Below are 14196 nucleotides of genomic sequence, written 5' to 3'. Positions count from 1 at the left end.
TTACCATTTAAAAAGTTATATAAGAAAATACTAAATGTATGTCACAACAGTGATTTCAATATTTTAAAAGGAGAAAATATGAGATTCTATATTGTTATTGGATTGTAAGGTTCTTAGTTTCTATCTTACTAAAAATTCTAACAGTCTTACGTTAATGCTTCACGTGCATCTCAAAATTTCGACTATAAACAGGACGAATGGTGCGTTTCGAAAGCTCATAGTTTGTAGTCGCTCCTTTATTAAAGACGAGATAGTCTTTATTAATTTGAATTTAATTCGAAAACGGAATCGATTTGTTTTGAATTTCGCGTCAAGCTACACAAGGGCTATCTGCGCTAGCCGTCCCTAACTTATCAGTGTAAGACAAGAGGGAAGGCAAGTAGTCATCACCATCCACCGCCAACTCTTGGGCTACCTTTTAACCAACGAATAGTGGGATTGACCGTAATTTATAACGCCCCCACGGCTGAAAGAGCGAACATGTTTGGTGCGACGGAGATTCGAACCCGCGACCCTCTGATTACGAGTCGAATGCCTTAACCCACCTGGCCATGCTGGGCCAATCGAAAACGGAATCGAATAGGTTAAATTAGTCATTTATTACGACCATTGAAACGTGTTCGGTTATTAAAACTAATGAATTAAAGTCTTTGACATTACCAGATGTTTTAGTTGTAAAGTAATAAGAAACATTAGAAAATAGATATTCTAAAATTAACTCATAACTCGGACATACAATAAATAAACCAACTGAGCAGCATTACGTGGTATTAATAATGTTTTAACACACTGTCATCATGATTACAAAGTTTTCAAATGTAAAAGCAAAAGATACTTTAAATTCAAATTCTTTAAATTTAATTAAGTAGATTTACTACACAAAATGTCATGTTATTGACTAGGTGAGCAGGATAAGAAATGAGGTACTGCTTCCTGCTTGTTCACAATGTAATTCTGCACTTCCCTTCGTACAGAATACGCAAGCACGCGACTTTTTCTCACTGTTACTGAGAGTTACAAACAACAAATGTAAAAACACTTTTGGTTCTGAGAGCTCTCAAAAAACAAACAAACAGTTTTTTAAAACATTCATAACTCCTCGCAACCGCAACAAGTTATAAAGAGCGAAAATGAAAGAATTTTATTGTGAAGTTAGGCTTAGCACTTTCTACATATTTTTGTTTTATAACAATAAAGTCGTTTTAAGGCGTTCTAAAAAGTTGATTTTACACTTAATATTTAAGCTGCAGCCTTTACGTTATTGAAAGAAAAATCTAATTCTAATAACAGAAGGTAAAATTAAATTTATATATATATATATATATGTTCATTTTAAAGATATGCTATTATTTTAAAAATTGTTAGGCCTAAACTAGTATTTGTTACCGAATTTCTTTTCCTAAGTTGTGGATATTATTCATTTCTGTTCTATATTGAACATATATTTTACATCATTCAGTGTAGTCCACTACACATTTATAGTTCGCAAAATGCATTCATAACTCATCTTATTTAGCAATAATTATTCGGTAAAGACAATCATTCCAAATTATAAAGAACTGACAGCATTCACTTATGGAGGGATATCTCTGAAACTCACTGCGTGGTGCTTTGTTTTTCGCTACATAAGTTTGTTGTTTTTCTCACAAAGTAGTTTGGGTTGTAGTAAAATTAATGAGGGCAACAGACAATAAAATATATTCGATAAGTTCTGTTTTATGTATCGCTTAAGAGCTGTGTTAAGTATAAAAAAAACGGAAGTTGAATTTATTTGAACGAGTTTACTGTCTCCCAACGTACGTTTGGAGATATAAAACCTATTTTGATTCGTGTAGCTCACTAACTCCAAACTTACCTATATTCCATTAATGTATTGTCTCCAAATTTATGGATATGAAACTAAAAACTGCAGACTTATCTACTTGAGATGAGCAAAGAAACCGATCTTACCTTATTTTCTGGTTACGGCTTTTGACTCTTTTGCCCCAATCTTAACCAGAAACTATCAAAAGTGAAACACCAGTAACACCATATTAACTGTTTTTTCTTTTAACTATCACTGATCCTAACTAGAAGATACCAAAAAATGAAACCGGTAATATCAGCTTAACTGGTTACAGCCTTTAGGTGTTTAGCACTGATCTTAATCAGATGTTTTCAAAGGATAAAACCTTTTAAAGTTGTTACGGCCTTAGGCTTAGCACTGATCTTATCCAGTAATATCATCTAAATTGTCCAATAAATATAATCTGTAAAAACGTGAAACCAGTAATTCCACTTTAGTTATTAATTTTAATTATACTAGAAGTTACCTTTACGTAGAAGCAACTCTGACCTGAAACCCGTAATATCGTCTCATAACACTTTCAGTTGTCCAGTACTGATATTTTTAACAAAAGCTAACAAGGAATAAAACCGATAACACCACATTGACTAGATATAGATTTTAATTGTCTAGCTCTGACATTTCATAGAATCAACTAAGAAGTGAAACTGTTCTGGCATCGATTTTTAACATAAGTTATGGAGGGGTGGATCAGGCTGTACCTCATTAACTAGATATTAATTTCAGATATCTTGTATACATCTTTAATAAGTGCCTACCGAGAGCTGACTGTAGTACCACCGTTTCAACTGGTCGTTTGTGTGTTAACTCTAAAGCAATGAATCAAAAGGAAATATTTTAAACTTTACACAGGAATAAAAACACATTAAGTTTCATAACACACTATAAAATCTTTATAAGTCGTAGCTATGACAGAAGAGATTGGAATCACAAACACAGTTCACGTATTGACACTTGTCTACATTGACGATAAAAAGTAATTTTCTGTTGTCAGAACCTTACGTTTATCACGAACGTCGAACATAATCTTTAAGTATATCATGGTGTTCACACTTTACAATATACATAATGTTTCAACTATTATGTACACTAGGATTTACCCTTACAACTCTCTGGCTCGTGCAAAAGCCTATACTGTTACTCATAAATCATCGTCTCTTTAAAACAGAGATGTTATAGAATGAAGAGATGGTTTTGAGGTAGCGTTTGGAACAGCAGGCTTGGGTTTATGATACGTTGGCTGGTTAGAGTTTCTGGATTGGCCAGGCTCCCTCTGCTGGCAGTCTCCTCCATTAAACATCTTGACCCTGTACTCTAGAGCCTTGGCTCGTAATGCAGCTATGCTGCTACTTCTAAACTCTTCTCTATTCGACACTCCGTTAGAACAGACATTTTCTTTTACTGTCATGTTCTCTAGGGCTGAAGAATCACCACGAGAGGTCGCTGCTACCTGTTCAGTCCCTTCTGCTTCGGTTTCGTCTTTTAGACTTTTCTCATCTTCCTTGTCCTTCTCCATCCCACCATCTGAGTCCATCAGCTTTTCAGCTGCTTCCTGGGACTTCCGGTGCATACCTATTTGCGGTAGATGACCAGAAGCCATTAAGTGTTACAACTAAGTTCCTGTCTTCACGAAAGTTCACCACTACGAGTAGCAATAAGAGTGGTATTTGTGAAATAGTACTGAGCAAGGACTGCTATGACTACTGTCATTGTTTTATTGTATTAATACGTGTGTGTGTTGTGGCCCAGTGTATAATGTGATTAAACAGACTGCCATGACTACTGTCATTGTTTTATTGTATTAATACGTGTATGTGTTGTGGCCCAGTGTATAATGTGATTAAACAGACTGCCATGACTACTGTCATTGTTTTATTGTATTAATACGTGTGTGTGTTGTGGCCCAGTGTATAATGTGATTAAACAGATTGCCATGACTACTGTCATTGTTTTATTGTATTAACACGTATATATTTGTGGCCCAGTGTATAACGTAACTAAACAGACGGCCATGACTACTGTTTTTAATTTATTACATTAATACGTATGTGTGTCGTGGCCCAGTGTATAATGTAGCTAAACAGACTGCCATGACTATTGTCGTTGTTTCATTGTATTAATACGTGTATATGTTGTGGCCCAGTGTATAGTGTGACTAAACAGACTGCCATGACTACTGTCGTTGTTTCACTATATTAATGCGTGTATATGTTGTGGCCCATTGTATAGTGTGACTAAACAGACTACCGTGACTACTCTCGTTGTTTTATTGTACTAAAACATTATATTACGCGACTTTCAAACATGCGCAGACATCTAATGTTTCTATGAATTTGTACTATATTTCCATGCGGAGGTAGGCTTAAGTGTAAATTGCGGAGTAAATAGATAGTAGGTATTAACTTCTTATGTGTTGAAATACTTTTTAAGCTTTCTATACTGTCGTAATGTTTGTTTTCGTTGGTGTTAAATTCTCTAACGTTATTGTTGTATATATTTATACAAATATTCCGAAAGGTTGCGTCAAACACCTGTAGAACGTTGAGATAAAATTCTGTTACAATCCTGACCAATAAACATTGAACAAATGTAGGAAGTTTACAACAAACACAGAAATAATCGTGTTGCTCCTGCAATATGGTAATTGGTTTGGTTTGTTTTGAATTTCGCGCAAAACTACTTAAGTGCTACCTGCGCTAGTTGTCCCTAATTTAGCAATGTAAGACTAGAGGGAGGGCAGCTAGTGATCACCACCCACCGCCAACTCTTGAGCTACTCTTTTACCAACGAATAGTGGAATTGACCGACACATTATAACGCCCCCACGACTGAAAGGACGAGCATGTTTGGTGCTATGGAGATTCGAACGCGCGACCCTCAGATTACGAGTCGAACGCCTTAACCCACCTGGCCATGCCGGGCCTTGCAACATGGTAAAGAATTGTAACTCATAAACGTGTTTTTATCTGTTTACCTGCATAATCGGGCCCGGCATGGCCAAGCATGTTAAGGCGTGCGACTCGTAATCTGAGGGTCGCGGGTTCGCATCCCCGTCGCGCCATACATGCTCGCCCTTTCAGCCGTAGGGGCGTTATAATGTAACGGTCAATCCCACTATTCGTTGGTAAAAGAGTAGCCCAAGAGTTGGCGGTGGGTGGTGATGACTAGCTGCCTTCCCTCTAATCTTACACTGCTAAATTAGGGACGGCCAGCACAGATAGCCTTCGAGTAGCTTTGTGCGAAATTCAAAACAAAGAAACCTGCATAATCATAATGAATATTGTACCGAAAGATATAGTGGTAATGTTTATTATTTTCAAAGTTTTGAATGATACAATAAACACAAACATGATGTTAAAGTCGTATTTGTTACTGAAATTTTGAGTTATAATACAAGCGCGACAGTGCTGGTGCTATATTTCCTTTTCAAGTACTCGACCTTTAAGTAAACGTTCTAATGAAGAAGACCGCGTGTCGGTCTAGATAAACTGTTTCTCTGAGAATGTCCTCTCCACTTAACTATACATGAAGACGTGCTTTACGTGTGAGACCTGAGACACTAATTAATCAAAGAAAGAATCCCAATTTTATGGAAACAAGAGTCTAATTATTGAATGTGAAATCAATATATTACACTGAAAATTACGTGGCTTCTCTGTGTGTTTGTGAATTTTTATTGCAAAGTGACACAATGGAAGATGATGAGAGATAAGGTTTTCGTGACTAAAACTAAAGATCCTTAACTATATTTCCCTGGAGAGACTTCCCACTTTTCTCTATAGGTGAGGCTCCCGAACCCATCAGGATAATAAACCTTCTCGTAATAGGCCTAATTTGTAATTTCCTGGACGGCGTTAAGACCATAATAAAGCGTTCATTTAGTAAATTACGTGTCCTTAACTGTACTTGACGGGAGGTCTTACTTCACGCAGATGCTGACGGTAGAGTTGAATATAACGTGTATTTATTTGGCTGAGGTGTTAAACAGTAAAACCCAAAGTAAAATAAAACTCCGGTGATATCTGGATATGTTATCACGTTCTACTGCCATCATGCGCGTGTGTAATGTTTCATAAATAATATTAAAAATAGTCTTAACACATAGAAAACCAAATTGGGCACGTAACTCATAACTTTCTGAATGGTATCGATGGGGTAAAAACAACAATTTCTTTTATATGTCTGACTTTTCGATTCTTCCTGTGTTTACGATTGTTTTATGGGTTTTCATTGAACTCTAAGTTATATTTTGGGAATTTTGAAAGGAGTTTTCGCAATAGGTATTTTATACGATACATTAACGCAAGCCCGTATCTGATCTTTTATCCTATGTTAAGCTTCTCAATTAGGGACTAATCCGAACAGTTGAATTACAAAAATAAACCAAAAACCCATCACGATATATGTCTGGTAGTCTCTCGTTTTACAGTTATTTTATTAGAAACAAATCTAGGTTTCGACTTCTCGTTCTGATGTTCCTACAGAAAATACAAGTTAAATGGAGTTGTCATATATTTATTACTTGTTAGTCAGGATCGTGACCTATTGGTAACTTATAACTATGAAACAGTAACTTATCTTTTGTTGGTTTTAGTCACTAGGCTAAATGAACTTCTGCAAAGTTCGTGGGAATCGAACCCCGTACTTTAGGGTCATAAGTACTTAAACTTGTGCTCACTCACCAATTCAACTTAGATGATGTTAGCGACTGTTAATCAGTGAAGTCGGTTTATTTGGATTAGGGTACGCACACTGGAGTGGTGTAATGCTTATACACCACTCCAGTGTATAAGCATTACACTTTTTCACTCAGTAAACAGTTTGAAACAACAAATCCTTCTATCTGAAAAGAGCACTCAGGATGTCTTGGCATCTCTCTATCCAGACTTGTAAGATGAAAAAAAGTGCGCACAAAACCACCACGTGAGGCGTGCAGATTCAGCTGTAATATGTATTACTAACATTATGAAAAATCACGTGGATCTGATGCTAGCTGTAAAGGCCGGACAGTTTTACTCAATAACCACACAAAGCAAGTGCGTAATCTGTTCACATCTTCTTGAATTTATGACTATATTTAATATGTTTTCGTTATAGTTGTGTTTCTGCCCGAGTATTATCTCTCCAATTCTAGTTGACGTTTTGACTGTGTTTATATTTTTTCTGCTTCTAACTCTGTATAATATCTTCATTTCTTGTTGTGTTTCTAAGGGTATAGAGATTGTTTTCTTCTTATTGTATTAAATATTAAATATTTTAGTGTCTTTTTTGTGTTTCTTTCAATAAATATCACCACTTCATGTTGTGATCTCACTGCATACATTCTATCCAATTCTTATTGCGTGTCTGACTGTATATCTTGTGTCCACTTCATGTTGTGATCTCACTGCATACATTCTATCCAATTTTTATTGTGAGTCTGACTGTATATCTTGTGTCCACTTCATGTTGTGATCTCACTGCATACATTCTATCCAATTCTTATTGTGTGTCTGACTGTATATCTTGTGTCCACTTCATGTTGTGATCTCACTGCATACATTCTATCCAATTTTTATTGTGAGTCTGACTGTATATCTTATGTCCACTTCATGTTGTGATCTCACTGCATACATTCTATCCAATTCTTATTGTGAGTCTGACTGTATATCTTGTGTCCACTTCATGTTGTGATCTCACTGCATACATTCTATCCAATTTTTATTGTGAGTCTGACTGTATATCTTATGTCCACTTCTTGTTGTGTGTGTTTACTGTGCATCAGCTCTCTATTACTTTTTGAGTTATTGACTGTATTTAATGTTTTTGGTTGTGCACCTGATTGTATTTAGTGTTTCCATTTCTTCATGAGGTTTTTCCTATAATTTGTTTTTACATCTGTTCTAATATATAAGGAAACGATGATGGCATTTGTTTCTCTATCCACAAAACACTTCGACTGTAATACCAAATATTCTAACATACAATTGAGGAATTTCAAAAGCTGTTAAAACTGATAAAACACTACGAAAATAAAACAAATTTGATATGAATTACCAACACATTACATCAATAATAAATTACACGTTAAAATTGAAAATGGATTCTTTCTGTTCTGCAAAATTTTGAAATATTTCTAGACAACTTCTAAGCAAATATAATGATGGTAAGGTTAATAATATAAAATAGGATGTATTTTAAAACAGGATGTAGTTTAAAACAGGGTGTATTTTAAAACAGGATGTATTTTAAAATAGGATGTATTTTAAAACAGGATGTATTTTTAAAAGTGTAATTAAAATATGAAATTAAATTAAAATGCGCTTAGGATTTCCAAGAAACGTTTCTAAGATGTTGCTAAGATGTTAAATATACAAACGTTTCCAAGATGTTGCTAAGATGTTAAATATACCTTTTATAACACCATGTTCATTTGCTCCCATAACTTTAGCTGTTTTATTCTTACAAAATTAAGAGTTTTAATGACACACTTTGTATCTACCTAACATCCATGTTCATATATTGTCAAGATATCACTAGTATCCACTTATCATCCATAGTAATATGTTCCCATAACATCAGTTGTTCATACCTAACAATTATGGTCCTATGCTGTCGTGGTACCAGTTATACATACCTAACAATCATGACCATTCGTTTCCATGGTATCAATTGCACATTTCCAACAACTACGATCACGTATTGCCAAAGAATCCTGCGTACGTACCTAACAACCAGGGAGCGCAACACATTTCTCCTTCTTTGTTATTCTTCAGAATACTCTCTGGAAGTGGAAGCGAATGTCTAACCATTGCACCGTAGAGTCCATATTCGGCCATTATGGTACTTTTCCCCCAACACTTTTCCGTCTTTCGCCATTTCGCCCGACGATTTTGAAACCAAACCTGAAAAGAAAGAAACAACATCAAGACAATTTTGTTTAAAAACAACCTTCTTGAAGCAAAGTCAGTTTTATAATAATAGTCTACCTAAAGAAGAAATGATTTCATAATAATATTTCACATGAAGAAATTTTGATTTTGTAGTATATATGGAATATTTTACTTTTTTTAAAATAACATACAAGGAAAGCAACTTTCCATGTCCTAATATAACCTTTCATTAATAATTTAAATGAAGAATGCTTTAATAATAATCTACATGAAGAATGTTTTGCTGATATCCTACAAGAAAATGTTTAAATAATGATCTAAAATTACAATATTTTAATAATAATCTAGACTTAGAATGTTTTAATAATATTCTACATGAATAATGTTTCAATAATATTCTACATGAATAATGTTTCAATAATAATCTACATGAATTATGTTTTAATAAAATTTTACATGAAGAATGCTATAATAATAATCTAGACTTAGAACGTTTTACTAACACTCTACATGAAGAATGTTTTAATAATAATATCGATGAAGAACATTTTAATAATAATCTAGATAAAGTTTGTTTCAGTAATAATCTAGAGTTAGAATATTTTATTAATAATCTAAACATAGAATGTTTTAATAATAATCTATATGAATAATGTTTAATAATAGTCTAGATTAATAATGTTTTAATAAATTTCTACATGAAAATTATTTTATAATAATCTAAATGAATAATGTTTAATAAAAATCTACATGAACAATGTTTTATAATTTTCTATATGAATAATGCTTTAATTTAATAATAATATACATGAAGAATGTTTTAATAATGTTTTACATCAATGAATGTTTTAATAATATTCCACATGAAGCAAGTCTCAATAATCTAGAAAATAATATTTTAATAATATTCTAGACATACAATGTTTTAATAATAATCTAGATGATTAATGGTTTAATAATATTGTGGATGTAGAAGGTTTTAATAATAATTTAGATGTAGAATGTTTTAATAATAGTCTGCATGAATAAAGTTAATAATAATAAACAATAATAATGTTTTAATAATAATCTAGAAAAATAATGTTTTAATGATAATCTAGAAGAATAATGTTTTAATAATAATTTTCATGAATAATGTTTCCATAATAATTTTCATGAATAATGTTTCCATAATATTCTACACGAGAATGTTTTGATAATAATCTAGATCAAGAACATTTCAACAATAATCGAGATGAAGAAATGTTTTAATAATAATAATCCACATGAATAATGTTTCAATGAAATTCTACATAATTAATGTTTCAATGAAATTCTACATAATTAATGTTTCAATGAAATTATACGTGAATACTGTTTTAATAATAATCTACATGAAGAAATGTTTTAACAATAATCTAGTTGAAGAAATGTTATAATTATTATCTAGTTGAAAAAATGTTATAATTATTATCTAGTTGAAAAAATGTTATAATTATTATCTAGTTGAAGAAATGTTATAATTATTTTCTAGTTGAAGAAATGTTATAAACATTATCTATTTGAAAATTGTTTAATATTAATCTAGATGAATAATGTTTTAATAATATTATATATGAAGAATCTTTTAATAATGTTCTACATCAATGATATATTAATAATAATCTACATGAAGAATGTTTTTAATAATGTTCTACATCAATGATATATTAATAATAATCTACATGAAGAATGTTTTTAATAATATTATACATGAATAATGTTTTAATAATGTTCTACATCAATGATGTTTTAATAATAATCTACATGAAGAAAGTTTTAATAATCTAGAAAAATAATGTTTGAATAATAATGTTGTTGAAGAACGTTTTAATAATAATCTAGATAAAGTTTGTTTTAGTAATAATATAGAGCTAGAATATTTTAATAATAATATAGATGTAGAACGTTTTAATAATAATCTACATGAAGAAAGTTTTGATAATAATATACACGACTAATGTTTTAATAATATTCTTCATGAAGAATGTTTTAATACTCTACATGAAGATCGTTTTAATAATAATCTAGATAAAGAATGTTTTAATAATAATCTGGATGAAGTTAGTTTTAGTAATAATCTAGAATTATAATATATAATAATGCTATTGTAGATGTAGAAGGTTTTAGTAATATTTTACATGAAGAATGTTTTAATAATACTCTATATGAAGATCGTTTTAATAATATTTTGGAGTTAGAATGTTTTAATAATAATCTGGAGTTAGAATATTTTAATAATAATCTAAACGTAGAAAGTTTTCATAATTCTCTACATTAATATTTTAATAATATTGTGGATGTAGAAGGTTTTAATAATATTCTACATGAATAATGTCTAATAATAATCTATATGCATAATGTTTTAATAATATTCTACATGAAGAATGATTTAATAATAATCTAGATGAAGAATGTTTTAATAATTATCTAGATGAATAATGTTTTAATAATTATCTAGATGAATAATGTTTTAATAGAAATCTACGTCAATGATATTTTAATAATATTCTACATGAAGAAAGTTTTGATAATTTAGAAGAATAATGTTTTAATAATAATCTACATAAAGGATATGTTTATAATAATCTACGTGAAGAATGTTCTGATAATATTCTACGTCAAAATGATTAAATAATAATCTAGAGTTAGAATATTTCAGTAATAATCTATACTTAGATTGTTTTAATACTATTCTTTACGAATAACGGTTTAATAATGTTCTACACTAAGAATGTTTCCATAATTATTTAAGTGAAAAATGTTTTAATAATATCATACAATGAAAACGTTAGAATAATAATCTAGAGTTAGAATATTCAATTATAATCAGGATGCAGAAGGTTTAATAATAATTTGGAAGAATAATGCTTTAATAATACTCTACATGAAAAATGTTTTAATAATAATCTTCGTGAATAATGTTTTAATAATTTTCTACATGAAGAGTGTTTTAATAATACTCTGCATGAAGAATGTTTTAATAATATTGTACATGAATATTTTTAATTATAATTCACATGAGTAATGTTTAATAATAACATAGATGAAGAATGTTTTAATAATGTTCTACATGAAGAATGTTTTAATAATAATCTAGATGAATAATGTTTTAATAATATTCTGCATGAAGAATGTTTTACTAATGTTCTACATAAAGAAAGTTATAAATTAGTCTATAAGAACAATGCCTTATTAATAATCTACATGAAGAATATTTGAATAGTATCCTACGTGAAAAATGTTAAAATAATAATCTAGAGTTAGAATATTTCAATTATAATCTAGATAAAGAATGTTTCAATAATAATCTAGACTTAGATTGTTTTGATAATATTCTACATGAAAGATGTTTTAATAATGTTCTTCGTGAATGATGTTTTAATAATACTCTACATGAAGAAAGTTTTAATAATAACCTAGTAGAAGAATGCTTTAATAATAATCTACATGGAGAGTATGTTAATAATAATCTACATGAAGAATGTTTTATTAATATTCTACGTAAAGAATATTTTAATAATAATCTACATGAATAATGTTTAAATAATATTCTACGTGAAGAATGTTTTAATGATAATGTAGAATTTAGAATGTTTTAATAATATTCTACATGAAGAATTTTTTAATAATAATCTACATGAATAATGTTTAAATAACATTCTACGTGAAGAATGTTTTAATGATAATGTAGAATTTAGAATGTTTTAATAATATTCTACATGAAGAATTTTTTAATAATAATCTACATGAAGAATGTTTAATAATAATGTTCATGAATAATGTCTTGATAATAATATAGACGAAGAATATTTTAATAATAATCTACGTGAATAATGTTTTAATAACAATCTGCATGAATGATGTTTAAATAATATTCCACGTGAATAATGTTTTATAATGGTCTACATGAAAATGTTTTAATAATACTCTACATATAGAATGTCTTAATAATAATCTAGATGAATTTGATTTAGTAATAATTTAGAGTTAGAATATCTTAATAATAATCTAGACTTAGAATGTTTTAATAATAATATACAAGAAGAATGTTTAATAATAATTTTCATGAATAATGTTTTAATAATATTCTACGTGAAGAATACTTTAATAATAACCTACTTGAAGAGAGTTTTAATAATAATCTACATTTAAAATGTTTTAATAATACTCTACTTGAAGAATGTTTAAATAATAATCTAGATAAAGATTGTTTTAATAATAATCTAGATAAAGATTGTTTTAATAATCTAGATTATTATTCAATAATAATATTCAATAATCTACATTTAAAATGTTTTAATAATACTCTACTTGAAGAATGTTTGAATAATAATCTAGATGAAGATCGTTTTAATAATATTCCACATGAAGAATGTAGATTTTACTGTTGCTGTCTTATGGGGGGAAACTAACAACAAACTGATCAACTATTTTAGTATACAGCTACTCAACTTCATCTACTGCGAACCTTTGTACTGCTCTGTTACAAATAAATGATCGGCTGACTGTCATTTTGTAGCTCCTCCTCAGGCGAAATAACGAAGAATAAGAAATTATGGTGTAATAATAAAAGCTACAAAGAAATTATAGTGTGATAATAATATACAAAAATAATGTTTTTACAATAAATAACATGAAGAATGTTTCAACAATAATCTATATTAAGAAAGTTTTAATAATAATTTATACCAGGACTATCTACTATAATACTAGACTATGATATAATAAAAACATGCTCAAAGACACTATGGTGTAATAATAACACACGGAGAGATATTATGTTGTAATTAAAATAGAAATATAGAGACTATGGTGTAATAATAATAGGAAAAAAGAAAGTGTAGCTTAACAATAATTTTAGTGAATAAATTTTGGTGAAGTATTAATAATCTAAATGGAATTTGATTTTTAAAATACAAGTGAAGAAATAGTGATTGAAGCATGCTTTCCATTACAATTATTTGTTCTTAGAGCAAAACTACACAGCGTTGTCTTCTGTATTCACCTACAGAGAATCGAACGCCTCATCTAAACATATTAAGTCCACTAACTGTCCCACCGTGAAGACATGTGCATCAAGAAATCTTGATTGAATAATTAGCTTTATAATGCGGAGGATGTTAGATATTATTTAGGTAAGTTTTTGTTTCATAACAACCCACATCAATAAACCTTTTCCTTAAATAATATCCGTAAAAAATTGATGCAATATTAATAATCTAAAGGTTATTTAATAATAATCTACATGCAAAGTGGTTGATTTGTTTAAATCTACAGATGAAAATTATGTGTTAATAAAAAATATCTGCATGAAAATAGTAAGGTTTCATAATAATCTTATAGAAGAACTTTTATTTTAGTAATTGTAATGCAAACCAAAGAACATTTGGTGTAATAAAAATAAAAAGTTATTTTGTGTTATAAATTTATTATTTATTTTCTAGTATTTATTATAAG

The 14196-nt window shown here is 29.8% G+C and overlaps 1 protein-coding gene across 2 annotated transcripts in view; it reads right to left on the bottom strand.

Annotated features, from left to right (window-relative positions):
* Nucleotides 1-1356: 1356 nt before the first annotated feature.
* The window catches only part of LOC143226612 (visual system homeobox 2-like), a 97552-nt gene continuing 84712 nt past the window's right edge, over nt 1357-14196 (bottom strand). For both annotated transcript variants that reach the window (XM_076457812.1, XM_076457813.1), the window contains 2 exons: nt 8553-8730; nt 1357-3418 (listed from right to left, as the gene is read on the bottom strand). In XM_076457812.1, the coding sequence (XP_076313927.1) occupies nt 3006-3418; nt 8553-8730 (591 nt within the window). In that variant the 3' untranslated portion in view covers nt 1357-3005. The remainder of the gene's footprint in view (nt 3419-8552; nt 8731-14196) is intronic.

The sequence above is a fragment of the Tachypleus tridentatus genome, chromosome 9 (genome assembly GCF_004210375.1).
Source record: "Tachypleus tridentatus isolate NWPU-2018 chromosome 9, ASM421037v1, whole genome shotgun sequence".
Lineage (NCBI taxonomy): Eukaryota > Metazoa > Arthropoda > Merostomata > Xiphosura > Limulidae > Tachypleus > Tachypleus tridentatus.
This window is presented reverse-complemented; position numbering and strand designations above follow the sequence as displayed.